Genomic DNA, 24342 nt, shown 5'->3' on the forward strand with positions numbered 1-24342 from the left:
AGGCGGGTCCCGGTTCCGGTGCCGGTGGGGGCAGATATGCCCTGGCCCTATGTGTGCTTTCCTCCTCCCCCCCCCCCACTGCAGGCAGCCCCCGACCCCGCTCTAACCCCCCTCCCCCCCCCCTACCCTCGGGGGTCTCCGTTGTGTGGGGCTGTGCAGTGGGTGCAGCCCCGGTGGTCTCGGTTCCCTCAGCCCGGTTCTGGCCGTCACACAGCTGTCCCTTCCTCCCTGGTGTCCCCCCGCCGCCTCCCCGTGTCCCCGCCCGGTCCCGGGGCACCTCCCGGGGGGGTACCGGTCGAAGGCGGAGCGGGGGGCTGTGTGTGTCCCCCCGGCCCCACCGGGACAGAACCACCGAGCCCTCGGGGAAGTTCGGGGTATTCTGAACCGGAGCTGGGGGGTGAAGCGACCCCCGGGGGCTGGAGGGGTTCGTTTCCCGATTTTCCCGTTCGTTTCCCGGCCGGTCCCGGGATGTGGGTTCGGTTGACACCACCTGGGGTAACGGGAACTTGGACCTGGCCCCTGGAGCTCCTCGTTCGCCCTCACCGGTGGGCTCTGGGACCTCCCCCCGGGGTCCCGCTGGTTCCGGATTCTCAGCCCGTCCCACCGTGGCTCTGGTCGGTGACCCGGGCTTCCCGGCCATCCCGGTGCCCCCCGGAGAGCAGCCGCCCCCGGTGGCAGTGGGGACAGATCAGTCCCCTGCCCATTCTCACCCACACAACACCCGTGGGTGCGTCCCGGCTGAGCTGCACCCCCCGGGGGTCCCCGCCGTGTCCCGGGGGGTGGCAGATGCCGGGAGCCACATCCTGCGGGGTGGGGACGGGAAGAGGGGGACAGGAGGGTGTCCCTATGGCCCCTCATCCCTGTCTGAGCCTGAGTGTCCCCTGAGTCCCAGCAGAACCCTCTTGGCTGTGGGAATTTACCTTTTGGGGTTCAACACCCCCATCCCCATCCTCCCCCCGCACCGGGTGGGTTAATCCCCCATTTCCCTGTTGAAGGAGAGGAATCCCTTTCCAGGCGAGCCTGTGGAGGCTGCGGGGAGAGGAGGAGAAGGCAGAGCCCTTTCAGGGAGGGAATCATCCTTTCGGTTTATTTTGGGCTGACTCTGCCCGGTGATTCTGACCTGGGTCTCGCTGCCCCGGCCAGGTCAGGCAGAACCGGGGCAGGCAGGGTCCGCAGCCCCTTCCCCCGGCCCCGTTCGCCGCTTCCTCCCATCCAAAGTCCTTCTACGTTTCTGCTGACTTGGCCCCGGTGTGCGGAAACTCTCTCTTACGACAGACCCTCCCCGGTCCCCGTCTTGTCCCGGCTCGGTTCTGCCGGGCTCTCTGCCTGGCTGTCCCGGTTCGCCATGCCGCAGTCCCCCCCGCCCCGCTCCGGGTGCTTCCTGCTCCTCGTCCTGCTCCAGGTTCTGAGCTCCGTCCCGCCGGCCCGGTTCTGCGGTGAGTGCCACCGCCCCGCAGCCCACCCAGCGGTCCCCGCGTCCCCTGCTCCTGCCCCAAGCAGCCGGGAATTTCCCTCCTGGGGATGAGTTTCCCAGGGCTGAGCTCCCCCCAGAACCCATCGGGGTTCAGCTGTATTTTCGGGGTCCCTGAGGACCGGGGTGCCACCCCAGCACCCCGCCAGCCCCATGGGTGCGGTGGCTGTGCTGGTGCTTTGGGTACTCCATGCTCCCTTCTCATTTTATTTTGTTTCTTCCCCATTTTCAGGGCTGGAGGAAACTTGAGGGTTTGGGACTAGAGGGAGGGGTGTAGCAGGGTGGGGGGGGGGGTGCTGGCTCTCTGTCACCACCCCAAACAACCACGGGCTGCAGATGCTGGGGGTGGGCTTAGCCCTCTCCTGGCCCTCTGACCCCCACTCCCTCTTCCCGTGGGGGGACAGAGGTCCCAGGGGAGGTGGTGGAGGGGCCGGTGCGGGTGCTGAGTTCCCGGCTGCTGGGGCTGCTGGGGGACCCAGCACAGGACCCCGACCCCAGTGTCTACCTGGCCCTTCGCCTGGCGGCTGACCACGACCTGAGCCGGGAGAAGCAGTACCTGGGGCAGCTGCAGAACCTCTTCCATCGCCGATACAGCCAGTAGGTTCCTGGGGGGGGGACCCCACCTGCCTCTGGGGGTGTCCCCTGTCCTCCACTCCGCTGACCCTGAGTGCCCACAGGAGCCTGCAGGCAGCTGGCCAGGCCCACGCTGCGCCCCATGGCCACCCCGAGAAGGATGCTGCAGGAACCCAGCACAGCACGTACGTGTGGGTGTCCCTCAGGGACGGTCCCCTGCTCTGGCAGGCTGTAGCCCTCCGATGTTGTGTGGGAATCCCATGGGGACAGTCACCTCCACCTGGTGCAGCGTGGGGTCCCGCGGGGACGGTCCCCTCTGCCAGAAGGGTGGCAGCTCCCTGGTGTGGACCGGGGGCTCTGGCTGCCGGTGGGAGCTGACGTGGTGGCTTGCAGGAGCACCGAGGTGGAGTGGCCGGAGACGGGGCGGCTGGCCCTGTACCTGCTGGGGCTGCGGGCCACTTGTCACCCACCCGACCATGGCTCCCAGCGCTCCCTGGTGACCTGGCTGAAGTTCTACCTGGAGGAGGACTGGACAGGTGAGAGCAGACCACGGCGAGCACCCACCCGTCTGCTGGCACATCCAGCCACCAGGTCACCGTGCCACGCCACCTTGTCCCCAGGCTCCCGGCATCACGGCCACCCCCTCACCAGTTACTACCAGTACAGCCTGGGCGTGCTGGCACTCTGTGTCCACCGCAAGCGGGTGCGGGAGGAGGTGATCCGCCGGCTCCTGGCTGCTGAGCACCACGGCAGGTTCAGCCACGCTGGTGGCAGAGCCACGGGTAAGGGTCCCCGGGGACAGGCGGGGGGGTGGCACCCACCCTGGGCGTGGTGACAAGGTGGTGTCCCCGCAGACACGGCGGCCGTGGCAGCGTTGGCCTTTGCCTGCCTGGAGCGGCAGCGGGTGGTGGGGACCCGGCTGGCGGGGGAGCTGCGGGCGGCCACGCTGAGGATCAGGAAGAGGATGGTGGAGGAGCAGGACCCCAATGGCTTCTTTGGCAACATCTACAGCACCCCCTGGGCCATGCAGGTGGGTGAGGGCCACCAGGGTGGCCGCAGGGTGCAGGGGTTGACGTGGGGACTGGCAGAGGTGTGGGTACGGGCATGGGTGCGGCACGGGTGGAGGTTTGGGACGCAAATGTGGGTGGGTGCAGGACTGGTGCAGGGATACTGTGGGTGCAAGTGTGAGCAGAGGTGCAGGCGTGGGTGCAAACCTAGGTACAGGTGTGGCTGCAGGTGTAGGAAGGGGTGGGGAGGGTGGGTGCAGGAGCTGGTGTGGGTGCAGGTCTGGGTGCAGATGTAGATGTGGGAGCAGGCAGGGGGTTCGGCACAGGCAGGGGCTCTGGGCAGGCAGGAAATGCTCACCCCCAGTTTGGTGCCCAGGGTCCCCACCCATCTCCTTCCTCCTCCTTGCTCCCAGGTCTTCATTGCCACCAACACATGCCGGGAGGAGCCAGCGTATGGCCAGGCCATGACTGCTGTGCTGGAGAACCTGGAGGCCTTCACCACCCCTGCCACCATGGCCCAGGTCCTGCCAGTGCTGCACAGCCACTCCTACCTGGACATCGCCTCCATGCACTGCCAGGAGGAGCTGGGTAGGAGCCAGGGAGACAGAGAAAGCTGGGATGGGGTTGGCACAGCTGCCACCACTGTGGTGGCTTTGTCTCCATCAGTGCTGTAGTGGCTTCCTCCTTGCAGACACCCTGAAGCCCTTCAGCCCCGAGCCGCGGATCGAGGTGCCAGGGAACAAGACGGTGGGGCTGGTGGTGGAATGTCCCCTGCCACGGTGTCCCCAGCACCAGCTCTACAGTCAGTCAGTGTCAGTGCCTGCTGGTGCCTCTCTCCTTGATGTCCTCAGAGCTGCCACCGAGCTTGTATCCCACAACTTCATGTATGTGGCCCCAGGTGCTGGGGAAAGGGAACCCCTCTGGAGTCCCTGGGTGTCACCCTCTGGTGCCCATGTGCCCTGCACCCATACCATGACCAGGAAGGTCCCCAGCACCCAGCCCTGCCCTACTGCCAGCAGTTGGGGCTGGACCCTCACCTCTCTCTCCCACCCCCCAGTTTTGACACTCAGGACACCCCCCAGGGCCCCTACCTGACCCAGGTTTTGGGGCTGAAGGCCCAGAAGCGGAGCTACTGGCAGCTCCTCACCGCCCCTGGCACCAGCCTGCAGATGGGTGAGTGATGGGTGGGGGTCCTGGGGGATGTGCTGGGGGTCCCAGACACCCACTCTGCCATTCCTGTCCCTCTCTCTGCAGGTGTTGCTGACTACAGACCTGGTGATGGGGAGACCCTCATCCTGCGCCTCAGCGAGTGGTAGAGGGAGGGGGGACAGTGGCAATGAACCCCCTGCCTGGGCACAGAACCCGCTGGCTCCTGGCTCCTGCTGTCCCTGCGCCCCAAATCCCCCTGGGGGGGGTGTGGGGGGACAGGGACACACACGTGTCCTACAGGCAGGCTGGGATAGGATCACCTCGATCCTCCCACCAGCCCCTTTCCTGCTCGGGGTGCAGCTGGGTTTGGGGTGCTCGAAGCAGCCGGGGGTGGGTGGGGGGGTCCCTGGCACACTGCCAGCCCCTGGCACACACCGCAGACCCTCTGGAAAGGGGAACCCCAGTCCTCCCCGTGGACCGCGGTGACCCCAGTGCCATGCACAGCCTGAGGGGACCCCTTGGCTGTGTCCCCAACCCGAGTCACCCCTCTGGGGGGGAGGGGGGGGGGGTCTGAGGCAGTGTCACCGGCGCTGTCACCGTGGTGTCCGCTTGGGTGGGGATACCCAGCGTTCCCGGCAGGCCCCGGGTGGACTCCCCCCGCACCCTCCTTCCCGCACCCCCGCACCGGTGCCCGTGACGCGGCGGCGGCCCCGCGGGGAGGAGCCTCCCCCCCCCTCTCCTTCCCCTCCCGCCCCCCGCTCCCGCCATCACCGCGCCGCTCCCGGCCCCCTCAGCGCCCCGGGGCTGAGCGCCGGGCCACCACCCCGGGGACGAGGCTGTGTGGGGACGCGCCCGTCGCTGCCGGTAGGACCCGGGGACCCGCCGAGCGTCACCGCTGTCACCGCCGCCACCGAGTGTCGGGCGCGGCGGGAGGACGGGGCCGGGCGGGGGGCGGCAGCGGGGGCAAGCGGAGCCGGTGCCCATGTGCCCGCGGAACCGGCGGGGCCATGAGGCGACGGTGACAATGACGGGAGGTGGCGAGGGGATTCTCCGGCCTTGGAAACCCGACCCGGGGCAGGCGGATGGGGGGCGGCCGCCCTCGGTCCCGGCGCTGCCCTTGCCGGTGACGGTGCTGGCCTGGTTGGGCAGCGGTACCGCCATGGCCGGACTCAACAAATGGATCTTCGCCGCCCACGGCTTCCGCTACCCGCTGCTGCTCTCCGCCCTCCACATGCTGTCGGGGGTGGCCGTGGGTTACCCCCTGGGCTGGGCGAGGACCCCCCCGGCCCCCCGCCCCACCGCCCGCATCTACCTGCTCAGCCTCACCTTCTGCACCAGCGTGGCCTTGGGCAACCTGGGCTTGAGCTCGGTGCAGCTGGACGTGGCCCAGGCGGTGGCCGCCACCACCCCGCTGGTCACCTTGGTGTTGTCGGGGGTGCTGGTGGGGCGGCGACATCACCCCCTGCAGTACTTGGCCATGGGGCCCCTCTGCGCCGGGGCCGCCTGCAGTGTCGCCGGGGGGCTGCGGTGCCACCAGCCCGGCTGCACCTTCCTCCTGGCAGCCACCGTCCTCCGAGCCCTCAAGTCCATACAGCAGAGTAAGTGTCACCTGCCCGTCCCTCTCCTGCCCCTTCCCCACCCTTTCCCTTCCCCCGGAACGACCCTCCGAGGCGCCCGTGTCACCTCAGGGCCACCCCTTGCCCTCAGCTCCCACCCCCTGTGCCACCTCTTGCCCACCTTGTCACTAGTGCCACTCCAGTGCCAACCCAACCCACGTGCCACTCTGGTCCCCAGTGCTGTGCCAACCCCGTGCCATCTCAGTCCTGGGGCCGTGAGGGGTGGCACAGGAACCCCCAGGCTGTCCTGTCCTGTCCCCATCCTCATCCCTTCCAGTGCTGTGCCTGGCTGGGTCCCCTGGAAGTCCCCGTGCCCAGTGGCCTGGTCCCCATATGTGAGAACCCAGACAGCCACAGTGCCACCCAGGCTGTGCTGTCCTTGGCTGGGTTCTGGGGGGGACGGTGTCCTCTGGAGCTGGTGGCCCTGTCAGGCACCGTGGGGTCAGGTTCTGGTGTGGGGGCACACAACCCCGTGTTGTCCTCAAGGTTCCTGCGGGCACCTGTACCAGGTGGCCACCTAAGGGCTGCCACCACCAGTACCCACCCGGGTCCCCTTATCACCCGTGGGACACAGAGGGTGGCCCTGGAGAGGCTGGGGGCTGCTCTGTCCCCTGGCACATGGCATGTGCCCCCTGCACGTGGCATCCAGGCTGGCTGTGTCCACTGTCCCTGAATGACTAGAGGAACACATGGGGACACAGAGGGGACAGGCCATACACCCAAAAATATTGCTGCCAGCTGCAAAATCAGCCACAAAAAAAAAATAAGGGGGGAGAGGGGGAGTTCAAAATAGGGTGGGGGAACTGCCTTGTCCAACCATGTCCTGGACCCCCAGCTCAGGGCACCCCCAAACCCTTTGAATCATGGCACCCTCAAACTGGGACACCCCCAAGCCAGGAAACCCCATGGAAGGGGCTGCCCCCCCCCTCCCCCTTTCCTGGTGTTGTTGGGGATTTCTCGGGCAGTGAGTGGGGATCGGTGCTGGGGGGTGCCCCAGGGGTGCTGGGTGTCCCCCACTGGGGTGGCCTGGCTGTCCCGTGATGGTCCACCTGTCCAGAGATGGGGTGGCTGTCCTGTGGCCGTTCAGCTGTCCCAGTGGGGTTGTCCATCTGTCCCGTGACGGTGCCCATGTCCCCCCCCCCAGGTCTTCTGCTGCAAGAGGCTCATCTGGACGCCCGTTCCCTGCTGGCCCTGACCTCCCTCCCCAGTTTCTGCCTCCTCTTCGGGGCTGCCCTGGCACTGGAGCTGGGTCCCTCCTGGCAGGGGGTCCTGGGCTACGACTTCACCCTCTGGGTCTGCGTCCTCCTCAGCTGCTTGGCCTCCGTCCTCTACAACCTGGCCACCTTCTGCGTCCTCTCCCTCACCTCTGCCCTCACCGTCCACGTCCTGGGCAACCTCACCATGGTGGGCAACCTCCTGCTCTCCCGGCTGCTCTTCGGCACCAGCCTGAGCGGGCTCAGCTACCTGGGCATCGGGCTGGCACTGGCTGGCACCTTCCTCTACCACCAGCCCGGACTGGTGGCAGCTGGGTGGGCTGCACGGCCAGGACGGGGTGGCCCCGGCAGGACATAGGGGACACTGGGATGGGGACCCCCTGGGAAGGACCTATGGAGATGTGGAACCCTCCCCCCCCGGGATGGAGTGAGGTTCATCAGGACTGGGACGTGTCCCCCCACCCCCCCAGGAGGGAGCAGGGTGCCATGGGGATGGGGACCTCCTGGGAGGAAATAGGGTCCACTGGGACAGGGACCCCCCCAGGAGGGAGTTAGGGTCCCACAGGGGCCTCCTGGCAGGGTGTAAGGTCTCACCGGGACAGGGAACCCCTGGGAGGGAGCAGGGTGCCATGGGAACACCCTAAGAGGGTGTAGGGTGTCACTGGAATGGGGACCCCCCAACAGGCCAGAGGGTGCCAGAGGGGTGGAGACCCCCAAACAGAGAGTAGGGCCCCCCCGTAATGGGGGCAGAGAGGAGTGGGGCTGTGAGGAGTTGTGTGAGGGCTGTGTGCACGCGGGTGTTGGTGTGCACAGAACAGTGCACATGGATGTGCTGGTGTGCATGGGCTTGTGCACAAGTGTGCGCAGCTCTGTGTGTGTGTGCTGCTGTGTCTGCGCGGCTCTGTGCACACGCGTGTTGGTGTGTGAAGGCTCTGTGTGTGCAAGGGGGTCTGTGTGCACAGGTCTGCCTGCACATGGGCCCTGCAAGTGTGGCTCTGTGTGCACGCGTGTGTTGGCATGTGAAGCCTTTATGTGTGCAAGGAGGTCACCTGCACATGGGCACGTGTGTGTTGTACATGTGTGTATGAGCACATCTGTGTGCACGGCTCTGTGCTGCTGTGCACAGGTTGTACACGTGCAAGTGTGTTGCTGTGTGTGCAAAGCCTTACGTGCAGCTGTGCACGTGGCCTGCTGTGCACAGACTCGTGTCTTGTGCACAGGCTCTGTGTGTGCGAGCAGAGCTCGTGTGTGGGCAGGGCTGTGCTGCTGTGTGCTTGTGCAGAGCCTTGTGTGCAGGTGTGCACAGGCGTGTTGGTGTGCACGGGTGTGTTGGTGTGCACGCGTGCATGTGTTCTGTGCGTGCCCAAGCCCCTCCATGTGTGCACAGCTCTGTGCAGGCTGACAGGCACTGGTGTGCACACTCTGTGTGCGTCAGTGGGGACCTCCATGTGCCTGCACCAGCCTTGCACACGTGTCCTGGCTCTGCACGAGTATCTCTGTGTGCACACACAGGCTGCAGATGCTCAGGGATGTGGCTGTGGAGACATCCAGGCAGCCAGGGCCATCCTGCCTGTGGAATCCTGCCTGCAGTGTGTGTGTGTGTGCACGTGTGTGTGTGCACACGTGTGTGTGTGTGTGTGCATCACTCCTGAGCTCTGCTGGCTGGAGTGACCCCAGGGCTGTGTGTCTGCACAGTTCTCGTGGCCAAACAAGATGCCCAGGGAAGGGGTGGGTGACAGTCCCTTCTGTCCCCAACCTGCCCACGTCGTGCTGATCCCATGGGACTGCTGGCAGTGCCATCCCCCCCGTTGGGCCCTCCTGGCCACCACCACCTCTCCAGCTCCAGCCCCATCCATCCCACCTCCCCGTGGCCACAGCAGGCAGGAGCAGGCAGAGACGGTGAGACCCCCGCCAAGGGGATGGGGACAGCTGGGACCCAACCCCCAGCACCCTGGGACAGTGCTGGGCTGTGGTGTGGCACGTGCTCACCTTGGCAAAGGGACGTCCCGGTGTGCCACCATCCGTGCCACCAGCACACTCCTGTTGATGGGACAGGAACTCCACGCTGCTGCCACGCTCACCCTCTCCGTGCCAGGCCCGAAGGACCCAGCTCTGATTGCACTTGTCCCAAAATAAAGCTCTATTTTTGTCATACTCCATCCTTGGCTCCCAGCACCTTCTCCCCACCCCAAGCACCCACCGGCGTCACCCAGGGAGAAGCCACCCCCTCTTGGGGTGGGAAACTGAGGCACGAAGAGGCAGCCCCAGCTCCACGGGGGGTTCCTGTGCCCACCATGGCCGATGGCTCCGTGCTGGGATCACGGGAGGGACAAAGTGACAGCGTCAGGAGTCAGTGACCACACGTGTCCCAGGCACGTCCACCCGCAGTGCCCCGGGGCAGTGTGACACGGGAGCATCCTGTCCGTGGTGTCACCCATCCGGTCCCTCTCCGTCCCGGTGATTCACCCCCACCCCGCAGGCTCCCGGTGCCTCCCGCCCTCTTCCCAAACACCGCTTCCCTTCCGCTCCTTGGGGCGCGGAGTTTTGAGGCCACTTCCAGCAGTGTTCTGGGAAGGGCTCCTTCCCCAGGAGCTGTGACAGGGACATCCCGGGGCTGTGCTGGAGCTCGGCCCATCCCACCGCAGCCTCCAAGGTTTCCCAATTCGGGCACAGGGTCCTTGCTCCAGCTGCCAGCAGCGTGTTTGCTCTCTGGGCTCGTGTTTCTGAGGCTTTTCCATAATGGGAGGCTTGAAAACCATTTTGCTTTTCCAGTTTCTTTCCCGGGGTGGCCCCAGGGATGGGTAAATCTTCCCCCCTCCTCCCCTGAGTGTTCCGGGGACCTCTCACCCTGGTTGGGTGGAGGAGCCCTTCCCTGGGGAATGCCTGCCCAGCCTGGCCCCTGACTCATTTGCTGGCTCAGCCCAACTCCTGTGGCTTTTCCTGGTCCACCCTGGGTTCTGTGGATGGCTGAGGGTGGCCACACGTCCCCTGCCCCAGGAGCATGGCCACTCACTGCTGGTGTCCCTGGGTGGGTTGGTGACCAGAGCTGGGCACGGGGGTCTCAGGCTGGAGCTGGGGGGGTGGGGGTTGGCACTGCCCATGCCTGGCAGTGCTGGGGAGGGGTTGGCCTGGCACTGTCACCTTCTCTGGGTGTTTCAGGCTGTGATCTCAGCCTGGTGGCATCTGTCCTCTCCAGCCATCCCTCCTCTCCAGCCCTCCCTTCCTCCCTGTCCCTGGGCTGGATCGGGTTTCCCAGTGGCTGCACTCCAGGCAGGGGCACCATGGCACCAGCTGCTCCCCCCTCCCTTCCCCATCCTGCTTTTCCAGGCGGAGCTGCTGGAGCTGAAATCTCCACTCAGAAGTCCCCCGTGGGTTGCTGCCATGCCCAGCTCAGGTTTCTGAGTTTTCCTACCAACGGGATGACCTCAGTGCAGTGACTCAAAGTGACAGCAGGAATCCACCTTGACTTCCCAGCTGGGAATAACTTTTAAGGTGGAATTTAAGAAGATTGTGCACAAAGAGGGGCACAATTCCAAGCAGCTCCTGCAGAGCATCGTGGATCTGACGAGGGAGGCCGAGGCACCTTCTAAAAAAGGGCTGGGGGAATCAGGTGGGGGAGGAGAAATGGTCAGGAAGCGGGAAGCAGGATGTTCCTGGCTCTCCTTGGGCTTCTTGGGGCATCCTTGGGTCACTCCCGAGCAGGGATGGTGAAGTCTGCGCTGCCCCTGCCCTCTCTGGAATGCAGCAAATGTCTGGTCCTTGAGTTGCTGTCTCCAAAACCCAAAGTTCTGGCCCAGTTAGGCAAAACAAACCCTTGGTAGCACTCCAAATGTCCTGACTCACAGCTGGTCCCTGCCCTGCATTAGAAGCACAGTTTGTGCTGGAATAAAACAACACTCCCTGAGCACACCATGGGCTCAGAGTTGCTCTCAGGACCCCGATACAAACGATGTGTGGAAACTTAAACCCTGCTGATTATATTTATAGCAAACCCACTGCTCACTGTTTGTCTCCCTAATCCCCTGGCAGAGACTTTGTGCTCCAGGCCCCTTGGATGAGCAGAATCTATTTTCAACTCTCCAGCATGGATCTGGAAGAACTGCCATTGGCTTCCCCTTGGTTTCTTGCCAGGAGGTCCCAGCTCTGCTCAGAGCAGCAGCATTACTCTTCCTTTCCATAAACATCAGGTGCTGATCGTGAAACTTCTCCTGAAGCTGCTCCAGGGGAGGTTTAGGTTGGATCTCAGGAAGCACTTCCTCACAAAATGGGTGATCAGACATTGGGATGGAGTGCCCAGGGAAGTGGTGGAGTCACCAACCCTGGGGGTGCTTCAGGAGGGACTGAGGTGGCACTGAGTGCCATGGGGGGGTGTGAGGTGCCAGGCTGGACCTGATGGGCTCAGAGGTCCTTCCCAGCCTCAGTAATTCTGTGGTTCAGAGCCTGTTGACATTGGGGGACTTTGTAGCTGTAGTGGGTGAGCTGCTGACAGAAGCTGTTGTTGGGTCATACAACAGGATGGCAGAACTCCACAACTCCCCTGTGCCCACCAGGCTCAGGGACTGGGGCATCACTGGGCAGGTCAAGGGGACAGTGGGGACCTGGGCAGATCAGTGCAGCAGGGGCTGATCCCCATGCTGTGGAGCTGAGGCTGCAGGGGATGCAGTGCTGGGGACAAACACCACAGGGATGCTCGAGTCCTCCATGTGGGGACCTCCAGGGAGCCATTCCTGACAGTGCTGGTGAGGGACAGGTGACTGGTGGCCACCGTGTCACTGAGACAGGGGCAGGAAGTCATCTGCCTGCCTGGCTGGGGGGTACCGGGACAGGGCTGGGAGGGCTCTCAGAGCCACCACCATTGGGGCACAACAGTTGTGCCTCTTGGACCCTGGGGGTGCAGGGACTGGTGGCAGTTCTGTGCCAAGCCCCCCATGGCAACCACTGCTGGGCACACAATGGTGGGGGGCAGCGGGGCCATGGAGGAGTGGGACAGCCCCCGGCCCCGTCTCACCTTCTTCCCACCACCCCAGAGCCGGCAGCTCAGCGGACCCTGGTGTGGACCTGGGGTCCCTCACATCATCCTGGGGCTGTGGGACCCTCACACCATGGACCCCCACACCTCCCTGGGGCTGTGGGACCCTCACACCATGGACCCCCACACCTCCCTGGGGCTGTGGGACCCTCACACCTCCCTGGGGCTGTGGGACCCTCACACCTTTGTGGGGCTGTGGGATCCTCAATACTGTCCTGGGGATGTGGGATCCTCAGTACTGTCCTGGGGCCGTGGGACCCTCACACCTCCCTGGGGCTGTGGGACCCTCACACCTTTGTGGGGTTGTGGGACCCTCACACCTTTGTGGGGCTGTGGGATCCTCAATACTGTCCTGGGGCTGTGGGACCCTCACACCTCCCTGGGGCTGTGGGACCCTCACACCTTTGTGGGGTTGTGGGACCCTCACACCTCCCTGGGGCTGTGGGACCCTCACACCTCCCTGGGGCTGTGGGAACAAGGCAGTGGGGTGCAGCACCCCTGTCCCCTGCTGTCTGTGACATGAAGCCCCCTCTTGCTGAGCAGCCCTGCAGACACAGACCTGAGCTCCCAGCTGTCCAACAGCCCCTCAGGCAGCTCTGACAGCCATGACAGCCGCCATGCCCTGCTGCTCCTGGAGAAGAAGGTGATGATCTCCACCCCCCTTTACCCCTCCAGAACCCCCTGGGATGGGGCTCATGGGTCTTGGAAAAGCTGAGATTCCCCCTTCTCTGAAGTGCTTGGCAGCAAAACCTGCAGGAAGGCTGGAGGAAAATCTTGTGGAAATCTTCAGGTTCCACAGAGCCCATAATCCATGGTTTGAGTCCCCAGCCCTGGGGTCTGCAACCTGCTGGATCAGGATGGGGTCCCGGGGGTCCCTCTAGGGCAGGGAGGTGGAAGTGAAACGTGAACGGGTGCATCTCCCTCCTGGCCTCAGGACAGACTCCAGATCCTATCTGCCAGGCAGCTGTGGAATATTAAATCACAGACATCCCTTGGGCACTGACTGAACCTGGATTTGGGCATTGCTCCTGTGGTATCATCCAGGGAGACCAAGGACACCTCTTTAGGGACACACCTGATGTGTGCCCCTGGGTTCTGAGCAAAGTAAGGTGAGGTCCTTCCGTTTGCTTTCCTAAAGGTAAAACACTTTGAAGAGGCCAAAAAGAAGACTGAGCACTTCCACAGGCGCATGCAGCAGCAGTTTTTGAAAGAAGAGGAGAGTAAGATGGAGAGGAGGAAGAAGGCAGCCAAAAAGTTTGAAAAGTCCCTGCAAGTGTTCAACCGCAGAGGGGGGAAGCCACCTGTCAGTGCAGTGACACCCCCAGAACCAGAACCAGAACCAGCAGCTGCTGTGGACCAGGATGAGGCCTCCCCTTCCAGGGTCCCTCCTCCTGGGAGCCCTCCCAGCCCACCCCAGGTTTGCCAACCCACTCCAGACTTCATGTATTTTTTTTAGGAAGCCAACGTTCTGTCCTGTTACAGCAATAAACCAGCACCAGCCCTCCCCCTTGCTGCTCTCTGTTCACCTCTTAAATCATTGTATGAATTCATTTTTTTTAAATCAACTTTTAAATTAATTTAGAGGAGATTTAGATTGGATGTTAGGAAAAAGTTCTTTCCCATCAGGGTGGTGGAACAAGGGTTGCCCAGGGAGGTGGTTGAGGCCCCATCCCTGGAGATATTCAAGGTGAGGCCTGAGGAGCACCCTGAGGGAGCTGAGGGTGTCCCTGCTGAGTGCAGGGGTTGGACTGGGTGAGCTCTGGAGGTCCCTTCCAACCCAAATCCCTCTGTGATTCCCTGAAAATCAACCACCTGCTGTGGCTGGAGGGGACAATCCAGGGAGTGGTGTGGTGGCCACAGGAGCAAACACCTCTTCCAAGGAGTGATTTCCTTTGAGGCAATAGAAGAGAGATGTGAAAGGGAAAGTTTTGTTTTTTTTTTCTTGTGCCTTTAGAGAGGATCCAAATAACATGTTTCATGGCTAGCTGGAGTTCCAGAAATGTTACCAGAGGTTCAGGGAGGGTAAATGTATCTGTAGTGTGGGAAAAAAAGAAGGTTTGGTGACTTAAGGAGCTTAGGAGGAAAAAAAAAGGCAACAAGGAATGGAGTAATGAAGGAGAGTGCCTTGAGGCACTTAAGTGCTTAAGTGTCAGCAGCAGATGGAGAAGGTGGTAGTGGTAGAAATTATTGACTTTTTTCATTTCCCAAACCAGAGGTATTCAGATTAACTGCTGAGCCCTTGGCAGGAGGAGGGGGTACAGCTTATCACAGGAGTGCAGAGCTGGAGACTTCATATTTCCCACTCTGGGCCCTGCAGGGCTGTAGCATTAAGTATATTTGACTCTCCTTAAAAAAATGTTCATTTTTTTTCATTTTGTTCATTTCAGGTTTTTAAGAAGCTCATAGCAAAGGAGATACTGCAGTTTCTCCATGGCCTGGTTTCCAGCCAGCATTGCAGTGTTGGGGTTTTCATAACATCAGCCTTTTTCACTTGAAATCAAGCTGATAATTTTTTTATCTTTCTTTCACTGTAGCCTTGAGGGCATAATTGGATGTTGGATGATTGCTGTCACATCCTCACTCATTTTTTTTTTTCTTAAAATGCTCTGTGCCTTCAAGCTGTCTCCTTCATCTGGGATCTCTAAAGAGAATTTTCATGACTGATGTGGAAGGTGCATCCCAGGCACCAGGACAGCACACCTGGTGTGTCCTGGTGCAAGATACACCCCAGTGCTCAGGAGCCTGGGGATGGAACATTCCTTCTCAGTTTACCTAAGGCTTTTCTTAAAGAAACACCAAACTTTTCCCTAACCTCTGGCTCTTGAAAACAGGGAAACCATTTTTGTTTCTTCTTCCCTAGAGACTTCACAGAAATTTAGGGCTTGGAAAGGACCTCAAAAGATCATTGAGTCCAACCCCCCCTGCCAGAACAGGGTTACCTAGAGCAGGGCATCCAGGAACACATCCAGGTGGGGTTTGAATGTCTTCCACAACCTCCCTGGGCAGCCTGGGCTGTCGCCCTCACAGTAAAAAAATAACTTTACTGTCACCCTCACAGTAAAAAAAAAATTCTCTTTGTTTTTATATGGAACCTCCTACGCTCAAGAATGTCTGTTGCCCCTTGTCCTGTCATTGGGCACCACTGAGAAGAGCCTGGCCCCGTCCTCCTGGCTCTCTCCCTTTCTAAGTATTTCTAAGTATTACTGAGGTCACCCCAAATTCTCCTCTTCTCCAAGCTGCAGAGCCCCTCAGCCTTTCCTCCTCAGATGTTCCACTCCTCCATCAGCTTGCTGGCTCTGTACTGGACTCTCCCAAGCAGTTCCCTGTCCTCAGACCCAGAACTGGACACAATATTCCCAATGTGTGGCCACAATATTCCAGATGTGGCCCATTTGCTACGGGAGATGAGCTCGAAGGTCCCTCCCAACCTCAGCCATTCCATAATTTGAGCACTGCAGCCTTTCCTCACCTCAGAGGCTCCAAGAAGAGCTTTGTGCAACCTGGGCTGCTGGGAGGTGTCCCTGCCCTGGCAGGGAGTTGGATCTTGATCTTTTAAAGTCCTTTCCAACCCAAACCACGCTGGGGTTCTATGTCGGGAGGAGCGGATGCACCCCAGGTCCGTTCCTCCATCCATAGGGCTCCTGGGTACCGACTGACGCCCTGGGGCACTCCCCCTGCTTCATTTTTACTCCTCTGTGACTGAGCAGAGCCTCGCAGACGTGACTGAGGGTGGAAATAAAGTTTATTTTCCTGCTTATTTTTAGGTTTCTCAGGAAGACCCTGCTGGGAGCCCGGAAGGCCCGCTGCTGGGAGCACACACCACTCGGCATGGCCCTTCTCTGTTATACAGCGGCCACAAACACCCAGCAGCAGCCCCGGGCTCCCCGGCTCCCCGGCCTCCCCGGTTCCCCGGCTCCCCGGCCTCCCCGGTTCCCCGGTTCCCCGGTTCCCCGGTTCCCCGGCTCCGCGGCTCCCGGACTCCCCGGCTCCCCCGGTCCAGACACCACAAGATGGCGGCCCACAGCCTCCCTGCAGCGCACAGCCCGGAGCTTCTCATTGGTCAGCAGCGCTGCCAATCAAGGGAGAGGCGCCGAGCAATGGAGCAGGCGCCGATCGCCATTGGCTGTTGGGAGAAGCCCCGCCCCTCACCCCCGTTGCCGAGCAACCGCAGCGTTCCATGAGGCCCAGGCCGTTCCGGGTCGGGACGGAACCGAGTTCGCCGCAGGATCCAGAGGCAGCCTGGGACCAACGCCCCCTTCCTGAGACACCCGAGGGGTTCCCCCTCAGACTTCGGCTTCTCCTCAGACGCTCCCTCACGCCCCCCAGGTGTTTCCCCGGCTCCCCCGGGCCCTCTCCGGGGGTCCCTGTGCCGGGAATGTCCCCATCCCTCTGACTCTCCAGCCCCCTGGGTCCCCCTGGGTCCCTGCTTCTCACAGACACGCACCAAGGGGACCCTTCACTCCCTGTCCGCCTCCCTCTGCCCCCTCCTCTCGCCCTGGGGGTACCCAAAGCCCACCCCTTGCCCTCTTGCCGCTGCGGCAGTGGCAGGAGGGAGGGAGGTGGGTGCCTGACGCCGGGAATCTCTGCCCTCTCCTCCCAGCTGGCCCCAGGGACTTCCAAACCCTTCTCCACATCTCCGGAGATGGCAAAGCTGCGTTCCACCTCACCTGCTGCTCAGGGGGAGTCGGGAGTTTTCTCCCCACCACCTCTCAAACCGGGAGCCCATGATTTTCCTCCCTTCCCGGGGGTGTTTCACAGCCTCTCTGAGACAGGGACCGGTTCTGATGCACGACCCCGGGGGTTCTGATCCCGTGCCCAGACCCGGGGAGAACTACAGTGTCACCTGAAGCTCCTGTTTTTTTTCTCAAGTTACATCGTTTCTCTAATGCTGTCCCACATTTTCCTTTTAGAGAGAAAATCTGAGAAAGCAGAGTTTGTGACAGGAGCAGCAGAGATGTCCCCTGACTGAGCATCCTCCTGTGTAGGTGATGTTGTGTCCCTTCTAGACGTCAAAACACTCAGCTCACAAGAGTTCAACTGAAGCCTTGGCACCAGGGGATCCACCAAATATCATCCCAGGACGTGAAGCAAAGAAATAACCCCTTGGGGAAGGGGATGGCAACTCCAGCCGTGGCAACAGTCACCCCAAAACTCATGAGGGGGTTAGATCCAGGGGCTTTAATACCTGACAACTTGGAGACCAAAAGAATCCTCACTGTCTTGGATAAAATGATTGACAAGCTGGAGCTGAGCAGCATGATCCCATGTGTGACTGAATCTCTGGATAAGTTTGCTGATATCCTGGGACCTGAGGGCACAACCAGCCTGATGGAGCACCAGAAGCTTTCAAAGGAAATGGAGCACCTGAGAGCTGAGGATCCATGGTACAGCCTCTCCTTGCAGGAACAGCTGAAAGGTTCTACTAGAAATGTCCTGAGGCTCTTGCTGCCCAACCCTGCAGTTTACCAGGTTCTGAAACGCCAAGCTTTGGTGAGAGAGTCACCAGCCAAAGGATTTATCAAAGCTCTGAAGGAGTTCAGGAATTTGGTGCTTGAGAGACTCATGACCAGCCCTGAGGAAGAGGAAGAAAAGCTTCGGTTCCTGAAAGCCACCTCCTTCCAGATTAAGGAAAACACTGAAACCATCACAGCTTTGGAGGCTGAGCTGGCAGCAACAGCACAGACTCGAGAGGAGGAGGTATGGTTCAGTGGGAATTTCATTCCCAACAAAGCATTCCTGAAGCAAAACTTTGGTAAGCTAAAACCTGGTGCCCTACTTGCTGAGAGGGAAGTTCCAGAAATGATTTTGAAACCAGACCCTAAAGATACTGTTGTCATTGGGAGATATGAAATTCATGATGAAATTCAACAAGGGGAAGTGTAGAGTTTTGCATTTGGGGAAGAACAACACGATGTCCCAGTATAGGTTGGGGGCTGAGCTGCTGGAGAGCAGTGGAGGTGAAAGAGACCTGGGGGTCCTGGTAGACAAGAAGATGCCCATGAGCCAGCAATGTGCCCTTGTGGCCAAGAAGTCCAATGGCATCCTGGGCTGGCTCAGGACCAGCGTGGCCAGCAGGTCCAGGGAAGGGATTCTGCCCCTGTGCTCAGCCCTGGGGAGGCCACAGCTTGAGTCCTGTGTCCAGTTCTGGGCCCCTCAGCTCAGGAAGGAGATTGAGGTGCTGGAGCAGGTCCAGAGAAGAGCAAGGAGGCTGTGAAGGGATCCAGCACAAGTGCTGTGAGGAAGAAGATGCCCATGAGCCAGCAATGTGCCCTTGTGGCCAAGAAGGCCAATGGCATCCTGGGGTGCATTAGAAAGGGGGTGGTTAGTAGGTCAAGAGAGGTTCTCCTCCCCCTCTATTCTGCATTGGTGAGGCCACACCTGGAGTATTGTGTCCAGTTCTGGGCCCCTCAGTTCAAGAAGGACAGGGAAGTGCTTGAAAGAGTCCAGCACAGAGCTACTGAGATGATTAAGGGAGTGGAACATCTCCCTTATGAGGAAAGGCTGAGGGAGCTGGGTCTCTTTAGTTTGGAGAAAAGGAGACTGAGGGGTGACCTCATCAATGTTTTCAAATATGTAAGGGGTGAGTGTCAGGGAGATGGAGTTAGGCTTTTCTCAGTGGTGACCAGTGATAGGACAAGGGGTAATGGGTGTAAATTGGAGCATAGGAGGTTCAAGTTGAATATCAGAAAAAATTTTTTTACTGTAAGGGTGACAGAGCCCTGGAACAGGCTGCCCAGGGGGGTTGTGGAGTCTCCTTCACTGGAGACATTCAAACCCCACCTGGACACGTTCCTAGGGGATGTACTCTAGGGGGCCCTGCTCTGGCAGGGGGGGTTGGACTAGATGATCTTTCCAGGTCCCTTCCAACCCCTAGGATTCTAGGATTCTATGATTCTATGATATAATGGGAAAAATGCTCATTGCATGCTTCAGATTTTTAAAAAGAAAATGAATTTGGCATGGTTTGAACCTGTTTGAATGACACAAGTCACTGAGTTTAGAAAGGAGCTGAGGGGAAAGGGGACAGACCCCCTTAGAAAGGGGACAGACCACACAAATTGCTGTGGTAGCTTTTTGGCAAGGCTTCAGTGTTGGCTGCCAGCACAAGGCTTCATTTGCTGCAGATGAAATGATGAAAATCCCAGGCAGAGATTGCTCTGATTAAAATCCATTTTTTAATATCTGCTCTGCCTTCACTCTTGCTTAAAACCAACATTTCTGTGACCTCCAACTCTGTGCTACTCACTGCTGTAGAGCACTAGTGATTAACATGTGATTATATGAATAAATGTGATTTTTTTTTTTTTTCAGTGAAGGAAACTGAGGTACAGATAAATAAATGAGCATTTCCCAGGCTCCTTCTGTGAGTCTGTGGGCTGTGTCAGCATTCAGCCCCCTGAGCTCCTGACAAGCAATCCTTTCTTTTATACATCTGCTTTTCTTTCTCCTTCCTGCAAGAGTGGTTGGAGGGGAAGGTTTTGTCCAGTGCTTGCTGCACAGAATGGTGCTGATGGAGACAAGGCCCTGCTTTTCCCATTCCCTCTGCTCCTTGGAATTGAGACTTTTGAGATTTTTAGGTGCAGTTGGCAGCTTGGCTGAGGCATCAGGTATAAACCTGTGGCTCTGCTCCCAGCTCAGGATTTTTCTTGCATTCTTTTGAGTCCCCCCTGAGAGCCTCTCTGACCCAAAGCTTGAGGGAGTCACAGGGTTCTCTCCACAGGTTTCCAAATCATCTTGTGGAAATCTGACTCTCTTCCCTCTGCCAGCAGTTGCAGGTTCCTGTTGCTACCAGAGCAGCAGGGGCTTTTCTTGTGTCTTCTCCACCTCCTGCCCACTTTACACCTCCCCAGCATCTCTGTGTGGATTTTTTTTTCTTTCTCTGGGTCTAGGCTGACTGGAAGGACAATGTCATCAAAGACCTCCAAACCAGCATCCAAGATCTGCCCCAGGACTCCAAGACCATCATCCAGCAGATGAAGGAAGAGGGAGAAAAACAGCAAAAAGAGGAGCTGCAGGCCTCCCAGGCCAGGTGTGCTGGACTGCAGCAGGACATTCAGGAGTTGGGAGCACGACTGAATGCACTTGTGCTGGAGCATCGAGCCTCAGAGATGGCTCTCAGGAAGGTAAATGGGAGCAGGAGCTCTAGAACAGAAGATTTCAAAGCTTTTGTAGTGCTCCCAGGTCCAGCTGCTGCAAGGAGTGACTGGGTTCCTGCTAGCTGCTGCCAGGATGCACCTGCAGTTTGTCAGGATGCCTGCTCTGGCCTCATGCTCTGCTGATTCCAGTGGGAAGCAACCCTGCAGGGACAGCAGGGAAGTTCCCTGCTCACAGGTCCTGCTCCTGCCTGCTGACTTGACTCTGAAAACACCTCTGTGCCCCAGGGTGACACTGCAGGACCTTCTGTGTCCCAGGGTGACACTGCACAGACACCTCTGTGCCCCAGGGTGACAATGCAGGACCTTCTGTGTCCAGGGTGACACTGCAGGGACACCTCTGTGCCCCGGGTGACACTGCAGGGACATCTCTGTGCCCCAGGGGGACACTGCAGGACCTTCTGTGCCCCAGAGTGACACTGCAAGGACACCTCTGTGCCTAGGGTGACATTGCAGGGCACCTCTGTGCTCCAGGGTGACACTGCAGGGACACCTCTGTGCCCAGGGTGACAATGCAGGGACATCTCTGTGCCCCAGAGTGACACTGCAAGGACATCTCTGTGTCCAGGGTGACAATGCAGGACCTTCTGTGCCCCAGAGTGACACTGCAAGGACACCTCTGTGCCCAAGGTGACACTGCAGGGACATCTCTGTGCCCCAGAGTGACACTGCCCAGAGGGGAGGTTGGGCTGTGCTCAGAGTGCAGAGCAGCAAAGCTACAGCAGGAATATTTTAAGCAGGGTTTTGGGGTGAGGCAGGCAAAGCAAGCACAGTGCTGGCTGCACAGAAAATCACCTTTCTGAGCTGATGGCAGTTTTGGGGGTTGGGAGCAGCTGAAGGCTGGGAGATAACCCAGGTCTGCTCTGCCTGGCACTGTGCTGAAGACACCAGCCAAGGAGCTGGATTGAGTTGAGTGAGGGGGAAATGGGATTTAGCACAGTGCTGAGCAGATCCTGAGGGAGGAAAGAGCAGCAGGGCTCCTGCATCAACAGCAGAGCAGGGCACAGAGCATCTAGATCTGGAAAAAGAGCATTTCCCCCCCCCAAATTTTGCTCTTTCTGGGTATTTACACCACACAAGCACTGACGGGAGGGCAGGACAGCACAGGCAGTGGGGCATCTCCTGCACTGTCCCACACAGAGTGGGAAATTAGTGGCAGAACAAACCCCCAAATCCCCCCATTGACACCTCCTGTAATGGGGTGGCTTTATCAGGCAGTTTTTTCCTGAGGCTGGGGGCCCCCTGCAGCATTTTTTGAGCTGCTCAGCTCACTCTCATGCTGAGGCAGAGATTTACTGACCACAGAAGTCTCTTTTCCTCCTCCCCAGCACTTCCTCTCCACTGCCCAGACCCAAATGGGACTTGTGGTCTAAAGAGCTGAGCTCAGGGTGGCCTGGGAGGGACATCCTGAGTCAGTGCCATCCCATGGGGCACTTTTTACTGACCTCTCTCTTGATGATTCCACAAAACCCAGATGCAGCAGCTTGGGGTAAACTGCCTGTACCTGGTTACACTGCAGTAGAGTCACTGCCAAACTGTTTTGCAGCTAGAAAGATCATTTTGTTTAAAAGGCACCATCTTTTCAGTACTTTCTGTCCTGTTTTCACGTTTAGATGTTCTCTATTGTTTCAGTTTTAGGGTGCTTGCCCCAGTCTGTTGATGATTTGTCACATTCCATCAGCTCTGTTCATTTCCTCCTGCAGAACACCCCTGGCAGGTGAATTTCTGTCCTCAGCCACCACCCAGCTCCACGCTGTAAACTCAGTAAAGTTCTTTTGCCTGCAGGGAATGTTCCATGGGAGTCGCCAGACCTCAGCTGAAGGAAGTTTTGCCACCAGGAGGAGGTGTTACACGCAAACAAAATGCTGCTGGGGCTCACACCTCCCCTGGTTTGTAACTCAGGCAACTTGATAGCAGGCTTTGGGTGCCAGGAAGGATCCAATCTTGGTTTGTGTTTCAGAGAAAGTGCAGAATGGAGGCAGAAATCGTGAACTGGATCCAGAAATATGATACGGACATGGGAGAAAAAGAGGTAACCACTTTAAAGTGCTTTGCTCTCTCCTGAGGGGGTAAGTTCAGGAAGGAATGTGTCCTTGTCCATATGAGAACGTGGAAGTAAGGAAGTTTTCCACTCAGAAGAGGCTTTAGAAGGAGAGGTATCTTTCTCCTGCCTGTGTGTTCAGTTCTCTGCTGCTTTGACTCCAGAAACACTCACTCTGAGTGCTAAATCCCCCAGTATTTGGAAGCAAAGGGGTTGCCACCTTCTCTCTGACATCTCCCTGATGCTTGGGAACAGGAGTTTCAGTTTCCTTCAGTCCTGTTGGCCCTGTGTCCAATTCATGCTCCTCTTTCTGTTGCCCAGATTATCTCTCAAGTGCTGAGAGACCCAACAGCCCTCCCACTGCTGCCCTGGCATCCAACTTAACCCCTCCAGTACCCCCAACCTCACCTCTGAGAAGACCCCACTTAATTTTCTGGTCCTGCCCTATTTATGGAGATGAATAAAAGCTGCTGGATGACTCACAAAGTCAAATGTAGGGAATGGCCTAGAAGCTGGCAGCTAATTGTGAGAAATGATGATGTCAGGTGTTTAGCAGTGTGGTTATTTTGGTTTCCTGTCAGGAGTTCCATGTCATGGCAGGTTTGGGGTAGAACTTGCCAAGTCTCATTGCTGGTTCCTCTCCTCTTCACACGGCTTCTTTAAAGGCATTAGGAAAGGCACAAAGTTCTGCTGAGCTGGGAAGTGCAGCAACACCACTAAACCCACCTCTCCTTGGCCTCTTCCAGGCTGACATGCTCTGGCTCTCCTCATCCTCTCTTAGCAAAGTCCCTGCAGCATTACCCAAGCTGCAGCTGTGTGTCCTTGTGCTTGGAGGATCTGCAGGAGGGCTCTGACCTGGGGGGGAGCACCTGAGGGTGGGTGGGGGAGCACCTGAGGGTGGGTGGGGGAGCACCTGAGGGTGGGTGGGGGAGCACCTGAGGGTGGGTGCTGCTTGCAATGCAGGGAGGATTCATAGAATCATAGAATCCTAGGGGTTGGAAGGGACCTCAAAGATCATCTAGTCCAACCCCCCCTGCCAGAGCAGGGCCCCCTAGAGTACATCCCCTAGGAACGTGTCCAGGTGGGTTTTGAATGTCTCCAGTGAAGGAGACTCCACAACCCCCCTGGGCAGCCTGTTCCAGGGCTCCGTCACCCTTACAGTAAAAAAATTTTTTCTGATATTCAACTTGAACCTCCTATGCTCCAATTTACACCCATTACCCCTTGTCCTTGGATTAGGGGAGTATTTTTCAGAGGAACATGAAGATACCATGACCTGACCACTGGGTACACACCTCCTTTTGAGTCCCTCTGGAAAGGTTCAGCTCCCAGACATGGTTCTGCCTGGATTTGGGATGGGTGTGCAGGGAGGAGCTGCTGAATGACCTCAAAATTGCTGTACCTGGGCTCTGCTGTCTTGCTAGGCTGAGTATGAGGAGATCCAAGCTTCCTATGAGGAGGAGAAGGCCCAGCTGTCCCTGCTGATGGAGAAACGAGATTTTCTTCTCCCAGAGTATTCCCAGATTGAGGAGGAGCGTAGGATACTTCAGGAAAAGAAGGAGCAGGCTTCCAGGGAGTTGGCCATCATGACTCGTGCTGCCATCCGCATCCAGGCCTTCTGGAGGGGATACTTGATCAGGTCCATCTTCAAGTCAAAATTGAAAAAGAAGGGCAAGGGCAAAGGCAAAGGCAAGAAGGCCAAGAAATAAATCCCCAAATCTGTTCTCTCTGCTGGCAAAGCTGCTGACTCTGGGACTGAGCTCTTCCAGATGAAGGCATTATAGTTGAGAATGCATTTGCATTAAGGCCTCCAGGGTTGTGGCTGCCTCTCCCAGTTGGAGTGTAGCAAAGCAGGAGTGGGAAGCCCTGGTTCACTCTTTTAGGTTTGGCTTTGCTACCCCTGCCATAAGGATGATTACTCCTGATGAAGGGATTAGGCCAGGAGTGCAATTCCTGCCTAGGCTCCTGCCTTGTCCCTTGCTTGTCCCCCTGTTCTATTCCCTCTGAAAGCAGCCATAAAACAATTCCTGAGGTTTTCTGTGACAGGCTTTGTCCTTGTGTGGATTTGGGAGACCCTGTCCCTTTCTAC

At 58.8% G+C, this 24342-nt stretch overlaps 3 protein-coding genes and 1 long non-coding RNA gene across 5 annotated transcripts; 3 read left to right on the plus strand and 1 right to left on the minus strand.

Moving 5' to 3' along the window:
• Window positions 1-1059: 1059 nt before the first annotated feature.
• LOC139804949 (uncharacterized) lies at window positions 1060-2172 on the minus strand. The gene is made up of 2 exons (XR_011729611.1): window positions 2028-2172; window positions 1060-1487 (listed from the first exon to the last, which is right to left on the minus strand). It is a non-coding gene; the product is annotated as an uncharacterized lncRNA (long non-coding RNA).
• On the plus strand, window positions 1302-4412 carry TCN2 (transcobalamin 2). Its single transcript, XM_071762786.1, has 10 exons — window positions 1302-1436; window positions 1885-2068; window positions 2149-2235; window positions 2438-2580; window positions 2665-2826; window positions 2899-3074; window positions 3465-3639; window positions 3743-3935; window positions 4109-4224; window positions 4306-4412. Exons 1-10 carry the CDS (start codon window positions 1346-1348, stop codon window positions 4365-4367), a joined length of 1389 nt encoding a protein of 462 aa, XP_071618887.1. The 5' UTR covers window positions 1302-1345; the 3' UTR covers window positions 4368-4412.
• Window positions 4413-4812: 400 nt separating this feature from the next.
• On the plus strand, window positions 4813-9187 carry SLC35E4 (solute carrier family 35 member E4). The gene is made up of 2 exons (XM_071762787.1): window positions 4813-5798; window positions 6961-9187. The coding sequence occupies exons 1-2, from the start codon at window positions 5183-5185 to the stop codon at window positions 7386-7388; spliced, it is 1044 nt and encodes a 347-aa protein (XP_071618888.1). The 5' UTR covers window positions 4813-5182; the 3' UTR covers window positions 7389-9187.
• Window positions 9188-16936: 7749 nt separating this feature from the next.
• Window positions 16937-23983, plus strand: IQCD (IQ motif containing D). 2 transcript variants are annotated; one of them, XM_071763123.1, is made up of 4 exons: window positions 16937-17756; window positions 19949-20182; window positions 22173-22244; window positions 23678-23983. In XM_071763123.1, the coding sequence occupies exons 1-4, from the start codon at window positions 17175-17177 to the stop codon at window positions 23960-23962; spliced, it is 1173 nt and encodes a 390-aa protein (XP_071619224.1). In that variant the 5' UTR covers window positions 16937-17174; the 3' UTR covers window positions 23963-23983. The 2 variants fall into 2 exon arrangements, with proteins under 2 accessions (XP_071619224.1, XP_071619225.1); XM_071763124.1 differs by lacking the exon at window positions 22173-22244.
• The last annotated feature ends 359 nt before the right edge of the window (window positions 23984-24342 follow it).

The sequence above is a fragment of the Heliangelus exortis genome, chromosome 19, assembly GCF_036169615.1.
Source record: "Heliangelus exortis chromosome 19, bHelExo1.hap1, whole genome shotgun sequence".
Taxonomy (NCBI): Eukaryota; Metazoa; Chordata; class Aves; order Apodiformes; family Trochilidae; genus Heliangelus; species Heliangelus exortis.

Bases quoted from the DNA above. Each gene is read 5' to 3' on its own strand.
- SLC35E4 (XM_071762787.1), top strand. From the start codon at position 5,183: ATGTGCCCGCGGAACCGGCGGGGCCATGAGGCGACGGTGACAATGACG. The intron at 5,799-6,960 runs GTAAGTGTCACC...CCCCCCCCCCAG, and splicing joins CCTCAAGTCCATACAGCAGA to GTCTTCTGCTGCAAGAGGCT.
- IQCD (XM_071763123.1), top strand. From the start codon at position 17,175: ATGGCAACTCCAGCCGTGGCAACAGTCACCCCAAAACTCATGAGGGGG. The intron at 20,183-22,172 runs GTAAATGGGAGC...TTTGTGTTTCAG, and splicing joins CAGAGATGGCTCTCAGGAAG to AGAAAGTGCAGAATGGAGGC. The intron at 22,245-23,677 runs GTAACCACTTTA...CTGTCTTGCTAG, and splicing joins CGGACATGGGAGAAAAAGAG to GCTGAGTATGAGGAGATCCA.
- TCN2 (XM_071762786.1), top strand. From the start codon at position 1,346: ATGCCGCAGTCCCCCCCGCCCCGCTCCGGGTGCTTCCTGCTCCTCGTC. The intron at 2,069-2,148 runs GTAGGTTCCTGG...GAGTGCCCACAG, and splicing joins TTCCATCGCCGATACAGCCA to GAGCCTGCAGGCAGCTGGCC. The intron at 3,640-3,742 runs GTAGGAGCCAGG...TCCTCCTTGCAG, and splicing joins GCACTGCCAGGAGGAGCTGG to ACACCCTGAAGCCCTTCAGC.